Source organism: Chelmon rostratus, chromosome 5 (assembly GCF_017976325.1).
Source record: "Chelmon rostratus isolate fCheRos1 chromosome 5, fCheRos1.pri, whole genome shotgun sequence".
In the NCBI taxonomy this organism is placed as follows: Eukaryota; Metazoa; Chordata; class Actinopteri; order Chaetodontiformes; family Chaetodontidae; genus Chelmon; species Chelmon rostratus.
This window is the reverse complement of record NC_055662.1, coordinates 16,273,041-16,289,844: the sequence shown is the minus strand read 5'-3', so window position 1 is coordinate 16,289,844 and position 16,804 is coordinate 16,273,041. Positions and strand designations below refer to the sequence as shown.

Below are 16,804 nucleotides of genomic sequence, written 5' to 3'. Positions count from 1 at the left end.
ACTGTGGGGAAATCGTTTTTCGCTGATACCAATCAGGATAACGTATGATAACACTAGAGTACCAATACAGGGGAAATCTCTATTCAGGTGCGGAAAACACAAAGTAGTTATATGCAACTCCCCGCCGCACTACACAACAATACAGGGTTGTGTTTATATACGTCATTTTTGTGCGAATGATACGACATATGTGGTGTTAATTAGGCAGCTTCAGAGTTCTTGTAAATGGGTTTTCTCACCTTTGGACGGAGCCAGGCTAGCTAGCCGTTTCCAGTCTTTACGTGAGGCTAAGCTAACCGACAGTTAGCTGTAGCTAATTTTCTATTCTTTACGCAAGGCTAAGCTAACTGTTTGTTAGCTTTAGCTAGCACCATATTTACCTTTGACTCAGCAAGTCAGCAAATACGTGGACCTTAGCTTGGGACTGTATCGTCTAAACCCAGGGTTTAACTCTCCAGTGTTGGCCCACATTTCTTCTTTTGGTGACATTTACAGTCTGCTTTAGAGTAAATCCACTGGCATTCTCTAGTGCCAGACGTTCTTCAACAGCATGTTGGAATAGCTAGTACCATTTGTACTACCCTCTCTTACTTCATCACCTGAACAGTGTATAGCTTTTAGTGGTTTATCACATGGTGCTTATTTTGCACAGCATGTGCTAGAAAAAACAAGATAGAACAGAGACCTTAGACCACACACACAATAATCACAAACTGATGATGTGAGGGTTTTTTTTTTTTTTTTTTTGGTTAGGTTTATTTTACAAAAAGTCAAATATACAGTTGATATATATTTAATATAATTTAAATGCATATTACTGATAGGGGAGCAAACACAATGACATAAAGCTGTGGTGGTTTTCATGGGATGTTGGGTTGGACTGGAATGTTTACAGTGCTAAGTTAACAAACAGAATGAACAGTATTGAGAACACATTACATTCATTAACTGGACATTTTAAAACAAACGTACAGGGGAGTCTAAAGGTGTTGCTGGAGCGGATGTTGAGCATTGAAGACACCTGAGGTACATGGGGATTTTATTAAGCGTTAAGTTGATTCTTGCAGGCAAATTGGAGTGAACCATGAAACAAAAGGCATAAAACAACAGAAAAAAGTGGTAGCCCTGGTTTTAAATATAGCATTTTTATGGGAACCTTGTCATTTGTCAAACACTTTTTTCTTTAGTCTACTAGCAGGTGCAAACGTTGAACTCTCACTTAATTCATCTAGAAGCCTCTGATCGCCCCCTACATACATAAAAAGGTGTGAAGCACTGTGCATCTCTCAGATATCGCACTACACAAGTTCTGCACCACATCACACCCTGAGCTTTTGAAAAGGGGAAAAGCAACAGTAGCTTTCTGGCAAAGGCACAGTCATTCTCCCTAAGGGGGGGGGGGGAAAGTTAAAATTAGCAAAGAGAGGGGACTGATAGTCAAAATAATTATTGTTACCGTTGCTTTCCTTTAACAGAAATGAAACACAGAGATGATGAGGGATTTGTTTAGACTCGGGCACATAAAAGCAGGAAGACCAACCGTACTTTTGCCAAAAACATCCTTGTTTTTGTTCCCCTTATAAACACTTCAAAGATGTCAGTCTTGATCACGATGATACATTAAAGAGAACTACACAACCATTGTAGAAATGCTCCTTTAGCAGACACTGCTGACTTACTGCGTAACAAGAGGAGTAATCACAGCAGACTTTCTCTGGTTATGTTGATGAGGAAATGAAGTTGCATTTGTGCATTTCTCTACTACGATGATAAAGAGGGCAGACAGACAGGATCAGGTCTAAACCATACATTAAGCATACGTTTACTGCAGGTAAATCTTAATCAACTGCTAAAGTTAGTGTTAAAGCAAGGTTAGAAGACAAACAGACACATCCTAGCACACTATTCCCCAAAGGCATCCCGCTGCAAATGGAAGTGAAGCTTCAGTTATTGAAACTAAATTACAGAAAATTGGACGTTTCATCTTTGGTGTGAGTCAAAACTAGGGATTTTAGGTGAATGACTGGTCACTGTTTGAGATATTCTGTGTTTTCTGTAAGGAAAGACGTGGCTCACAAGTCAGACCGTAACTGAAACAAATCTGGTGTGACCACAGGCTGATTGAGACGGAAACAAAATATGGTTTGGACCGCTTTGCGTTACAAATCAGCTCTTTAGATTGCTTCTGATGAAACTGAGACCCGGTGGTGGATGATATGAAACACCACTAACAAACCAGCTGTTTTGCTTGCTTTGGTAAAGGCTTAATTTTTGGATGTACTCCTTTATGTAACCTCTAATACTACGCTATTGACAATAAAATTCCCACCTGAGTTGAGTGATGTACATCTGTTATTGTCTGTGCAGCTTTAAACTGATGGTTTAAGCCTTTAAAGGTGTAAGGACAAACTCAGAAGGCACCTCAAATGATTGACTGGTCATAAAATCCAGTTAAAGGGCACAGAAACGTGAAGCTAGACGACAAAGACCAAATTATTGGTGGGTTAACATCTCATGGTACATCTGGACACTTTCAAAACAAACCAAACCTATAAGTTAAAGCATGGAAGTTCTATTAAAAATGGTGTATCGTGTAAAAATATACTATTTCCACGGTCCTAATGTGGTTTTTCTATTGGCTGGTGTGGTGAAGTTGTACAGGAAACACCAAGAAAATTATTCAATGCTCTAAGTGTAACAAGTTGGACATGATGCTGCTCCCAGAATCGAGATTTGCCTAAGAAGCTGTAAGAAAATAAATGCTAATATCTACAGAGGCACTTCTGTCTTTCAGGAGCTGCATCACATCACCGTCTACTTTTGGGAGCCCTTTAAAGGTTTAATGCCAGATTCTCGAACCACGACAAAACTGATTTGAAAAACGTTTTAAACCTGGATTAAAGTTTCCGGCGCTGGCCCTCACTTTTGTTGAGAATCCAAACAACTGAAAGGACAAACTAAGGCAAATCATTTTGGGGCATGTCAAATACCTGATTCAATTCCTACCTCGTTTTGGTCTGTACATGGAGTGTTTCCTCCTCTCACGCTCTTTGGAGTGAAGCCTTTTCTTTTAAGTTTTTTTCTCTTGGGCACCTATTTCTGCTTTGGGTGTACCAAGTCTCATTCTGGTGACACAGAACACAGACATACTTTTAAGCCACAAAGTCAAGAAAAATGAAGTGAAATTATGATAGTATAATTAATATTAGTAGTGAAACTTGTAGAAATTAAAAAAATATGCTATGCTATATGTTCATATATTCAGGAATTTTCAATGAGGGAGAAGAAGTAGGTGCCATTCTAAGGATTATTATACTTTTTTCCCTGCAAAAACCATGTGCGACACACAGACAATTTTTATGTATGTTTTGACAATGTTTGGAGAGAATTTTTAAGTATTTATGGAAAACGTATTATGCCACAAAATACATTTTGTGCCTGTTGTGTTACCATCAGGACAAAAGCTAAACTAGCATCCTGCACAGAGAAGCTTTTCTGCTGATGGTGGCTCTTCTGTCACCACTGTAAATAACAAATACATAGAAATCAACACTTTTTAAAAATGTATTTCGTGGCACAAACATTTTGTGACATCAAAGTGCATCAGGAAAGGTGACTTTGTATCAAGTGGGACAATTAATATGGTAATTTTCATCCATCCATTTTCTTTATCTCTAAAATGATGGTTATCAGTCTGTTTTCTTTGTCTTTGTGGCAGAAGTGATTTCTGTAACCCTTTGTGCTCACTCAGAAGTTGACTTTGTGCACACAATGCCTTTGGTGTTGGAAATGTAACATGTGACACTACAAAGACACTTTTGGAAAATCTAGCAGTGAGTTTCAGGGCATAGATTCACACGCAGACTCTCGGGTGAGTGCTGTACCAATCCCAGATCAGCACAATCATGCTAATGGACTACGCTTTCAATCATCTCACATACACCATGAACAGACACATCCAGACACACACAAACACACACCACAAACGGCGCCAAGTTCCCACTGCTTTTGTGCTGATCTAGACTAATTTCCACTGTTCTCTGTAAGGTTTGAAGGTGGAAGCACATCAGCTTCGCAGCTGACTTTAACCAAGTTTTCCCCTTTTTACACATTTAAAAAAAAAAATTCTACAAAAGAATCTGTGTATAGAAAAAATACACATTGTTTCCAAAGTGCACTAAAAGCATTGTGCACTTAAATATATAATTATGCTATTAAGGAGTGTGCTCCACACGAAGTCTTGTGTGTGAATATTAAATGTCTTTTAAATATTTTAGAGGAGCACTCGATTTAACCAATTTCACAGGCTTTGCCTTCCCATCAGATCAGGTTAAGTGCCAAAGAAGTTAAATCAAGCGCACCTCTATGAATTCACAACAACAGAAACATTTGAAACTATTTTTTTTTCCCGGGCGCGAGGACAGCTACAGACGTGGCTCTCCCTCTCTCACACAGAACCAATAAAACGATAATAATCATCATGGTCAACACTCCTATAAAACTCCCAAAAATACATTCACTGTGGACACTCGGGGTGGAGGTTGTGAGGGTCTGACACTGGTAAACACACTAGCACAAACATAGTGAGAGTGTGTGTGTGTGTGTGTGTGTGTGTGTGTGTGTGTGTGTGTGGGTCTGCGCATTCATCAGACAGACTTGTTCACTCAAGTTCATGAGTCTGCTATAATCACGTTACATCATGCGCTGTCTGAGAGTCACATATCCACATGAAGCTGGGTGGGGGTAATAAAATGTGTATGATGCTATCTGTCGGAGGTGTTTCACTCATCAGGTCAGAGCAACATGTACTGGTTGTCTATCGCCCGCTTGCGACCTCGCTCAGGCTCCAGCTCGTAGTCTGAGTCCCGCTGAGGGATGTGGGGGTTGGGGTGGCGCAGCAGGGGTCTCCTCCCCACCGATTCACTCCGGCGCAGAGGAGCCGGGACTGACGGACGAGGGTCAGGGACGGGGTTGGTGCGAGTGAGCGGGTGGTTCCCCGGCTGGGAAACAGAGCTTGGACTGGAGGTGGTGCTGGTGGTGGTGGAGCAGCAGGGAGGGGGATGACTGGAGCTGCGAGCCAGGCTGCAGTGAGCCAAGCTGGGCTCAGAGCTCCAACGATGGAGGGAGAAAGGGACGAGAAGAGCGCCTGAGAGCTGACCTAAGAAAAAGGAGAGGAAATTAGAGTTCTGGTGACACAAAGCAAAAACTACAACTACCTTGGAAGTTCTGCTGCACACCTGCATACACAACATGTTATTAAAGGATAATTCTGAATCTGTTTTTTAAGTTTTGTTCATCATTATAACAAGTTGCATATGTCCATGAGTTCTAAAAAACTTTCGCTAGAACTATTTTAAATCGCATAATATAATTTTTTTGAACATCTTTTAAAGTATTTCACTAGAAAAAAACAATAATTAGAGAAAAGTCAGATATCTTGTGTTTTTAGTTAAGTTATCATTTTGTAACCTCTCAGATTTATTATGTGACCCAGTGGAGGGGTCTCAACCCCCAGGTTGGGTGCCAGCGCTTTGGATAGTGTGGCTGAACTGTCATCTTATTTACAACCTGCCTGACTGTCAGACTGCTTGTGTTTCTTGCCCCACCGGACTTTCTTGCTTGTGTCGTGTTCTCAGCGATCTTACCACAACCAATAAAAACTACAAACATAAGACTCAAGTTCCAATAAACACGTTGATGTAAAAATCAAATTCACATAATTACTGCTTCAAACACAGATGTCAGTATTTCTCTGTGTGATAAAAGGGATGACTGAGCGGTGAACGGTGGAGCCTCACCCTGTGATGGAGGGCTGGAGCCCGCCACTACAAAGCTGGACAGCGTGACGGCACCGGCGGCTCCGCACTCCAGTGGGATGGGGAAGAGGCGGAAGTGACTGAGCATATCCATAACAGAGGGGAATCGCAGGTGTTGTACCCGGCACTGACCCCATTCTGTTAGAGAGAGGCGCAGGTGCTGCACAGAGAGAGAGACACAGGCGTGAGGAAAGAAAGGCATCATGAAAAGTGAGCTTCTCACACTGTTTGAGTCCCAGCCAGCGCTGATTTGTGCCCCCTCCAATTCTTTGCCCCGGTGGTCACTTTTCACACTTGTTTACGGATTTTCCCATCAGCTGTTGCTGCTCAGTCATTTATGGTTGTGTGTGCGACCATTGTCAGGGAATGTTGGTTTGGACAAAGCGTTCCTTCATATTACGACAATTTTTGTGAACCACTTCTGGATGTGAACTAAAATGCTGAGTGTGAACAAGCCCTCAGTCTTGCTTTATCAGACGCTTTACCTTCGCTTTTCCCTGGTAGTTAAACGTGAGGACGTAGTCTCCTCTGCGTGTCTCACTCTGTCGGACCAGAAACACTCCGTGTCCCTCCGGTCCAGAGCTCTGGACCAGGTAGGCTGCCTTCACGCGGGAGATGGGCCCATGGAACCAGGGGTAGGAGAACAGGAAGTGATCCGTCTTCTGGATCACCTGCTCCGGCAGGGCAAAGGTGACGGGGCCTGGACGCATGAACAGAGACAGAAAAGGGTTTAATTTTTCTAAATCATAACATTGGACATATCAATATATTTCTGTAAATAATGGATTAAATTACTGCTTATAGTGTGAAAGGTGTTGCTTTGAGCATTTAAGCTCATTTTGGGGGGTTTCACAACCCTTTACTGTTTTGACTAGCTGGTGAACATAGTGGAGCATTTAGCAGATATTTCCCCCAGGAGGACTTACATTCATCAGTTGGATAGAAACAAGAGTTCAAATGAAATGCTGCTCCACATCAGCTGGACGTGTAAATAGGCAACAATCAACACATTATCGCCTCAAAAAAGGTGATAATTGTTGTGTTTAGAACTTGTTCTGCTGCCCCCCAGTGGCGAAAATAAAACTCAATCAATACTGCTTTTAAATCCAGTACATTTTCATAGGTTTGGCCTTCACTTCTGTTGGTTATGATAACATTGCATTCACCAGGTTCATTGCTACGACATGGAAACACAGCAATCACTGCAACACAGTTCAACTGGGAATAAAGAAGAGAGTCCACATAGGTTGGACAAATAGTTTATCCAGACTATTTAAACCACTTTATTTGGAGTTAAATCGCTGAAACTCTTAAATTCCTTGTTTTTAAATTGGTGCACCTGACTGTTTTCACAGTGAACACACACCTACACCCTGATTGTTACAGGATGTCTCTGATTAAGTCTTTCACACAGAAGCAGGGTCCCCTCATTTCACCACTCACTTTGATTCCCCAACTCCGAGCTCCCTCTGTGACTGGCTGGAGCAGAGCTGTCAGCTGGGGAGGGGAGGGGCTCCAGATCCACACTGCCTGACCTGAAGGACAAGAGCAGATTCAGATTACACACTCCTCAACACATGTATGTTATTCTCATTGTGGACACCCGAGGGAGAAAATAGGTCAATTTCCTGATTGTTTCATTTTTTTCCCCTGTTTGTGTTTCACCATCAGTTGCATAAGAAAGCTTAATCTCTTAGATCACAACCTTCTTTCTGTTTTGTGGTGAAAAGATATTTAAGTTGTGGTGAAATGCAGCGTAGATGCTGCAAAATTCCCATTTGGTAACTGTTAGTGCAGAAGTGTCTGAAAAATAAATGTGCTGATTTATTGATATTAACATGGTACATATCACAAGCAGGAGGGAAAGCAACACAGATGGGTTGAGAGCTAAAGAGAGGTGTGTGTGTGTGTGTGTGTGTGTGTGTGTGTGGGTGTGTGGGTGTGTGTGTGTGTGTGTGTTGGTGGGGTGAGTCTAGTGGCGGGAGGAAACAGCAGGCTGAAGGAACACAAAGACACCGAGCACAGCCAGGAAGTGAGTCCAGTTCACCAGTTCAGTTCTGAACTAAGACTTACTGTTCTTCTATTTCACTGCTCACACACACACATACACACAAACAGAAGACATACAGAGAGTATGTGTGTGTGTACATACATAGATGAGAACGGGAAGGTTAAAGAGGGAAGCCAGAGCAAATCCTGCAAAAATGCTGACTTGAGTTTGCAGCGCTCTGAATAACAGGAAGACAAGTCTCCTTTCTCCTCACTCTGTGTGTTGTGTGTGTGTGTGTGTGTGTGTGTTCTTCTATCTATGTGAGAATGACTTCATGTTTTACTCGAGCAACGTGAGGACATTTTGCAGAGAGTGTACATTTCAGCCAGTAAACATTGCTTCAAGTATTAGAGTTAAGGAGTTAAGAATTAAGTTAAGACATTCTGACTTGTCATAAAAGGAAAAGCACAGGTGTAACTAATAGCATTAATGGCTCTATTCTATTCAAGTGTGCCGATGCGCCAGTGTAGACAATACCAGGACCCTGCACCTGAAGACAGCTACATGGAGTTAAGCAATCATTCATTTTATTATTTACTCCTGCACTATTCATACGAAAATAGACCAAACAAGTTGTGTGAAGAATGAAAAAGAGAGAGATGTTCAAACCCTGCCCACTTTTGTAACCCTGCACACCTGGAAATTCGCTGTGTAAAGTGGCCATGATTGTCAGACTGTCGTTCCAGAAAGTTACAAAAACTGTTGAATGCAGTCCCCCTGCTCCAATGTTGGAACAGTATGTGTGTGTGGGGGGTGGGTTTCAGATGATGCTAGCAGGATTTCAGACTAAAAACAGGGCTGTGTTCTTGGGGGCGTGTTGTGTAAGGTAGTTACGGGACATTAAATACAATCCAGGAAGTCCAGTTGAAGGAGCACATTAATGTGGTTAAGGGCTCATCAGTTCAAAAACACTGCACATCAGTTTGTTACACTCAGATAGGATTTAGCACTGTTTTATCTTTCATCACGACGATTGCAGCCTCAACAGGAGAAATACGGCATTCACATTAGAAAGTAATCCACCAGGCATACGTACGCTTGTACGTATGTGACTGGCTAACGCAGTGCCTTGCCGGATTATGTTGCGTTGCAAATGTTGAGTCTAGTTAACTTTTCTGTCAGATGACCCTGAGTTTTGGGGGTTTTTTTGTCAGTGGCCCCTATGCTGGCGCCCCCACTGTGTCAGAATGAGGGGGCTGTGTTTTTCATGCAGGGCTCAGTTGGTCTGAACAAAGCCCAAACAATCTAACAAGCACATAGTGTGAAGCATCCTGAGGCATGCTAGGTAAGAATTAGTATTAGGTTAACAACTGACATGTGATGATGTGAATATCTATGGAGATGCCTTAAAGGTATTATGTTAGAATGTGAAGCAACCTATATGTATTTATATGAATTTGCATGCAACATTTATGTGCACTCCAGAGTGCATTGCCTCTCTTCTTCTCCCCTATACACCAACACTGCAACACTAGCTGACGTTAGCTTAGAAATGGAGTCCGCTAACGAGCAGCATGCACTACAACAAGAGTTGTTGAGCCCAACACACAGTCCAAAGTCAAAGCTAACATTCCTGCAAAGCATGTGATATTTAGCTGGCTAAATTTAGCTTGCTTGCTAATGCGGACGAGTAGATAAGTGGGGTTGATAAAGCCAGCTAATTCATCTCAACTCGCAGGGCTGGCAAGCAAATTATCAGCTAATGTTACAAATCAACCAACATCGGATCCATGCAGACTAGCTAAGTTACAGCTAGCTGGATAACCATATCTTGCTTTGTTGCTAACGTTACCCAAACATTACCTAAGTGGATATGCTAGTTGGCTAGCTTGCCAAATTACTGCACCAGCTAACATGCTCCACAATGCTAACGTCTTCCTTTCTTGCTTACTTGCTTGCTTTCTACTAGCCCAGAGTGATACAAAGCAGGGGTAGCCAACTAGCTGACCGGTCTCAAAAGTCAGTATTGGTCGTGCACACACACACACTCTTAAAACTAAAAATATTCATGCATGCACATGTTTGGATAAATTATTATATATATATGTATAATAATGATATAATACTTGATGATGCAAACAGACAAGTCAGTGGTTTGTGAGGCATCTGAATAAACACTGAATTCAAGAGTGAACTCTGACCTCACTTCCACACTTGATGTACTGCTGACTACCAACTGTGTGTGTGTGTGTGTGTGTGTGTGCGTGCGTGCGTGCATGAATAAGTACATTCCACACATCTGCAGAAATGAGAAAGGTCCTGAGATTCTCCCGAGTGTCAGACCTCCCCCACACTTCCTTTCAGAGCAGCACACATGCACACGCACAAGCACACGCACACGCACACGCTCACGCACACGCACGCACACACACACACACACACACACACACACACACACACACACATGCAGACTCTGAAACATGAGGTCAAACTTATAAATGTTTTTTGGGTGTAATCTGAACGTCTGTTGATAAAGATACTAAACTGTTTGTCACACTGGAACGAAAGACAGAAAACTTAAGTATTCCTCTATTTTGTATTAAAGTATTGAGTATTATAACAAATATTACTCATAGAGAGAATTGCCCCAAATACGAAACACTAAACTTAGCATAAGCTGCAGTTCATTTCAAGAAACAATCAAACATTGCAACAAAATGCAAGTTGATACAAAAAAAGTTTAATTTTAAAGCGCGTTCAAGCCCCAACTGACTACTCTCCACAGCAGATGTGTTACCTCTCAAAGGTTCAGTGTAAATATTAAGCTGACTGATGAGTTTGATGAATGATTATTTCCAGGAATATTCTAAATATAACAAGGCTCAGGTCTGCCCCAGTCTGTAGAGCCCTCATGCAGGTATGTTTGCATTTGCAAACACATGCCTCAGCACGAGTAAACATCCAGCACGCCCACAAACACTAAAAACAGCCAAAGTCCAAGTGTTAAATATTTCCACTCAGAATCTCAAGGGGAAAAAAAAGCAGCATCAGGGGAGATGGATGAGGGTGATGCAGGCTCCTGTTACATACTGTGTGTGTGTGTGGGTGTGTGCCTGGAACCCAGCTGGCTTAGTCAGGTCGAGCTAAATTATTGATTTCAGACTCAGATTCAAATGTATAATGCTGAAAAAAACCCCGTCAATTTATGGTTTGACAATGAGCTCAGTCTTTTTTATGTTCACAAAAAACTCAAAATCTCAAAAGCTGGATCAAATTTGAAAAAGACAATTCAAGTTTGAAGCAGACTGAGTTCAAACACTGAGGTTTCAGGTAGTGTAAAGACAGATATTTTTGTGCTCCTCACCTGTTGCTGATACACTCTTTTAGCTCTGTGGTCCAGGAGCTGACCTGCTGGTCGTTTTCCGTCTCAAATATCAGACTACCTCGATTAACCTGCAGAGACAAAGATGCTTTCAAACATACTACGTACATTACATAGATGCCGGACTGCACTACATTGTGCCTAGACACTTTAAAAGTGCACTTTTTCTCATGCTATACATATAGTGACATTCTATTTAGGGCTTCGTATTGCCATTTAGGGGGCAGCTCACCTTTTTGTAGCTTATTCTAATGATTAAAAGCAAGTTCAGGTAAAGCTTTTGACTTAATTTCCATTACAAAGAAATTTGTTAGAAGCTTTGGTGCAACAGGATGGAATGGACAACATATAACAGACATATTATAAACACATATAGCATAAATAATCCCAGACAAGAAAAAAAAGCTAAAAACAACATGTAGCTTACAGTAGCAAAGGTTTACCATTGAAGAGTCAAATAGCCTCAAATTGTGCTTTTTTGAGCTGTTTTTTTAATTATGTTGGCGAAACAATGGATGGAGAAAGTGGATGGACTCATGTGTTTCTGTGGATGTTTTGATAAATTTTACCCCCATGAAAACATGATCTGAGCTGCTGTTTGGTGAAGCAAAAACTACAATGCTGTGACAGACATTTTTCAGCTGATGTTTGACACTCAAAGGACAAAGTGAGATCTAAATGAAGGCTATTTGGAGAGTTTTGTTATGAAATGATACACAATGACTGTCCTGAGGGTTGAAGATGTAAGAAATGTGGATGTAAACAACACAACGGGCAGAGTCTGCAAACAACAACCGTAGCCTTTTTCAACAGAATGAGCTGAAACTTGTTCGTACCTTTAAAACAAACGTGTTTAAGTTGTCAGGCATCTCCAGCTGGTTGCAACGACGGACTTCTTGGATATCTGAGCAGTGAGTCGTCAGCTTGGGACTGGAGGCCTGAAAAACACAACAAAGACATGATGACTGTCGGACAGGTCAGGCATCACGCTGATAAAAGGTGACAAAGAGGCACGGAAACAGAAAGTGAAACAAAGAAAGAAGCAGCGTGTCCCGGCCATCCTGTACTGTTTTCTGATTATGATTAATCTCTTTAACAGTTAAATGTCTTTTTCAGAACTGGTTTGTGAAGATAATAAAATGACGCAATGAGTCTTCAACCAGCTTCTGATGTTTAAACTGGATGACCATTGCCTGAATGCCTGAATAGTTAAACAACACACTGAGAAACATGCTCACAGGCTAATTTCTGGTTATCTGTGAGAGAACACATCTTGGTCTGGTGTCAATAGTTTGGGCTGTTAAAGGAATTATTCCCAAAATGGGACGTTGTTTCTGGAAAGACTTCTTTAAAAAAATATTTGAGATGATTTGAGCAAAACAAAAAATATCTGTTTCTGTAACAAACATCCCATAACAACAACTATCTGATTGCTAGATACCATTACAACTAAATACTGCAGGAAAATATGATTTTTGTAATTTGGGTGAATCAACCCTTTAAACCTGCAGGTGATTTGTGGTAAATTGTCTCATTTGGGCTTCTGGCATACAAGCCTTTGCTTTCCAAACCAAGCCCGGCTCAAAGTGCTGCAGCGGCCAAACTCACACCGGCGTTGCAGTTTTGTTACTCAGTGGCGCATTAGTGCAGCGAGCTTTGCACATGTCTAGCCTGATGTCCTGAAATAACTGAATCTCTGCACATGTCCTTTTTTTCACATTTATTCGAATACATTGCATGAACGGAGTGGCTTGTGCCAGCTGCTGGTTGCAATAAAAAAGCAGGTGAAAGACTTCTAAGTGAGGCGCTACTACAATATGTCTTATTTTCAGTTGAACAGTTACGCTACGGATACCATATTTTACAATTCGCTTTGTCTTTACATCTAACAAATAGCAACCAGATGGTCCACAGAAAGCCTGGAAAGCAGTGTGAGCCTCTGCCAGTGCGAGACACATTCGTATCTATGCGGTTATGTTGTTGTTTGCATGAGTGTATGTGCGTGAACGTTGAATGTGTACACTTTGTGTGCCATATGTGGAGTCTGTATATTTGTATGCATGTGTGACTGTGAATCCTCAGCATCCCTCAGTGAAAGAAAACGCAGTGAATCGCAGGAAGAAGCATGATGGGAACCCTCGTGGCAGAGCTCCAAGGTCGACTCCACCAGGACAAACTGTGTATTTGAAGAATGTTAAATGAGATATGAGGGGCTTCCTGGTGGCACGCAGCATGAACTCCTGATACTGTGACTTGAAGCCAGGTCTGTGAGCTTTTTTGCATGTCGACCACCAACAAAAAAAACATCAGTGACCCTGACTTTTATGCACTAATAAAACAGACACGCAGAGATACTTTCCACAGGTGTAAGACCTCTCTTCAAAGCCAGCTGTACAGACAAAGGGTGGTGTGTGCACACTACAGACATACGTACTCAACCTAATCATACGTCACTAATGAGCGACGCAGAGCCTTCGAGCCCCCAGATACAAACGGGTGCTAACAGAGCCACAGGCATAAACACACAGACCCACACACACGCATGGATGACTCGGTCAGCCATGTGTACAGGCCTGTGGCATCCTGGGTCAGAGGTCACCTCTGAAATGAAGCCTGCGTGACAGCTGATAAAAATATGTGGAGACAAGAGACTCAGCAGCTCTTATTGAGGAAAACGAATGCGTGTGCGTCATGTGTTGGCAATGTGTTTGTACGGAGATTGACCAACACTAAAACACGCACTCACTTCTAAATTATATTTTAGATATTTACAGTTTAAACCAGACACTGTCCTTCAACATGCACATCTCATCAGTCTATAAATGTAGTAGTCTAATACTTTTTCCATTCAATATGTATATAGACATTACATGTTGTTGCTTTTTTATAGACATATATCTGTATTTAGATAGACCTATTTTTCACCTACTTGTATGTACATAGTACATAGTAGTTAAATGTTTATTTTGCCTCTCTTTGTTCAGTTTTGATGTCTTTCCTTTAAACTCTTCTGTGTGCAAGTACATTAAAACTGGAGTTAAATTCTGTATATGTCTACACATACTTGGCCAATAAAATTATTCTGATTTGGACTAATCAGTTAATTGACTAACTGTTGCAGTGTTCAATTACTATACTAAAAGAAAATCTTCTAATACAGTATGTTCTTGAAAATATAGGATTTTGCACTGTGATCGATTCATTTTGACCTTGAACTGCAATAGCTTTACTTTATTGCAGTATAAATAGATGATAAATATTACCATCCAGCTCAGGACAGAGTCCTCTAAAATTCGTATTTTTGATCTACCAGCAGTTAAAGCGATTTGCACTGAACTTTCTCCCAAACAAACACAGCACACAGTGCAAGCTAACAAGCTACAGTTGGATCAGCATCAAACCCTATGGGACAAACATACAGTATGCACGAGAACAGAAAGGGGGGGGCGAGTAGCGTGAGAGAGCAGAAGAAGCAAAAGGAAACAGACGAGACAGTGAAAGACATGGCGTTGGGTGGGAGAGTGGGAGGGATGAAGAGCCGAAGAGAGAGCAGGGAGGACGGATTCCAGGGCTTTGTGCACCGGATGAGTTTGACTCTATGTGACAGTGTGTGAGCCTGAGGAATGTCTATGTTAATCCTACACACACACACACACACACACACACACACACACACACACACACACACACACACACACACACACACACACACACACACACATCAAAAGAATAGATTAACCCCCCCACTCGACCAATTTCCTCAGCTCGCCAGTGACGTGGATGAACCCTGTAACTCCAAGCGCTCTTTGTTTTAACCACAGTGTCTAATATTATCAATAAAAAGCAGTGTGACGCAGAGATGAGAGGGATGTGACTCATTTAGAGAGATCAGAGTCAGTGAATGAGGAACTGACTAAACTTGAGTTTGTGCCAAATTGCTGCCACAGCTGAATTTTAGCCCAGGATGTTCAGAGAAATGTGTTTCTTCAGATTCAGGTTAGACTGTCAGGATTTCTCATTAACTGTCCTGCGTAGAAAGATGCAATCACCGTATTCTAAGAGGAAAGTGTGCAGACCAGAGGCACAGAGTTAAAAACATGAACAAGACTGGTTTCAGTTTCAAAAAAGTCAGGATGATGTGTGAAACATAATATGCTAATCTGATATAAACACAACTGAAAACAGTACAAAGACAATTTCTTTAATGTTTTTCCTCATCAGCTTCATTGATTTTTCTAAATATCTGATTTTTCTGAATTTGATGCAGCAACACGTTTCAAATATGTTGGGACAGGAGCAACTAAAGACTGGGAAAGATGTGGAACGCTCCAAAAACACCTGTTTGGATCATTCCACAGGTAAACAGGTTGATTGGTAACAGGTGATAGTATCATGATTGGGTATGAAAGGAGCATCCTGGAAAGCCTCAGCTGTTCACAAGCGAGGATGGAGTGAGGTTCACCACTTTGTGAACACATGATTGGATAAAGGATGTTACTGCATGGGCTCAGGAACACTGTAAATCCATTGATATTTGTCATTTATTGCTTTACACAATGTCCCAACTTTTCTGGAATTGGGGTTGTACTCGTTGCTACTGGTGGCTCTCTAGCAGAAACATTTGTGCTTGCTCAGAAATTTAAACGAATAGATATTAGAGCTGTATATGAGAGAGCAGAGTTGAAATGATGAGTTCATTTATCCGTGTGATGAACAGAAAATGACAAACTACATCAACAATTAATAGTTGATCATTTTTCAGGCAAAAACATCAAACACTCTTTTGTTTCAACTTCTTAAATGTGAACATTTGTTGCTTTTTTCAGTTTTTTTTACAGTTTTTTTCTGGACAGTTTTTCGGTCAAAACAAAACACGTCACCTTTAGGAAATTGTAACAGCCAGTTTTCAGTGTTTTCTGATACTTTCTAGACAAAAGAAATCAGCAGATTAATCAATAAGAAAATAATTTGTCAGTTGCAGCTCTTAATACAACAGACTTGAAATCTAAAACATTTGACAACTCGCACCTCAGAGCTCCAAGCAGTTTATGTCAATTTGGACAACAGTGATTAATTAATATATATGTACCTTCATTCCAGGCCGAAAACGAGAACAAAGAGAAGGCGAAGGATGTAATTTAAAGCTTCACCATCAACATTATAACTACACAGGATGTGTGACAGCTAATGAGATGTGTGTGCATATGAGCCGAGAGTGACTCATTGAGAGGAATTTATTGTGAGAATGTGAATGAGTCTCTGACTAACAGCATCTTTGAGGAACCATATGTGTCTATGGAGAGGAAAAAAAGAAAGAAGAAGAAGAAGAAGGAGAAAAAAAAACAGGCAGCAGATGTTTCACTGGTTGAGCAACAATATAACAGACCTGATTTCTGTGAATCAACTTCATCAGGGGAGCAAGTTCAAGCTCACAGCCCATTTCCTATTACTGCAAACTGCAGTCTGTAATACTCCCCAGAGAAGACACACACACGCACACAAACACACACGCTGAGCAGGCCTTTGCCCTTTTTCTTCCTTCATTTTCTTATCTGTATATAACTTTTTCAAGATTATTTCCTTAAACAAAACCACCATGTAATGTGGGAAAACTGT

At 41.2% G+C, this 16,804-nt stretch overlaps 1 protein-coding gene across 2 annotated transcripts in view; it reads right to left on the bottom strand.

Annotated features, from left to right (window-relative positions):
- Positions 1 to 747: 747 nt before the first annotated feature.
- Positions 748 to 16,804, bottom strand: part of sh2b3 (SH2B adaptor protein 3) — a 52,632-nt gene continuing 36,575 nt past the window's right edge. For both annotated transcript variants that reach the window (XM_041937913.1, XM_041937912.1), the window contains exons 3-8: positions 12,025 to 12,126; positions 11,171 to 11,259; positions 7,260 to 7,351; positions 6,302 to 6,516; positions 5,799 to 5,976; positions 748 to 5,158 (exon numbers count right to left, since the gene is read on the bottom strand). In XM_041937913.1, coding sequence (XP_041793847.1) covers positions 4,794 to 5,158; positions 5,799 to 5,976; positions 6,302 to 6,516; positions 7,260 to 7,351; positions 11,171 to 11,259; positions 12,025 to 12,126 — 1,041 coding nt within the window. In that variant the 3' untranslated portion in view covers positions 748 to 4,793. The remainder of the gene's footprint in view (positions 5,159 to 5,798; positions 5,977 to 6,301; positions 6,517 to 7,259; positions 7,352 to 11,170; positions 11,260 to 12,024; positions 12,127 to 16,804) is intronic.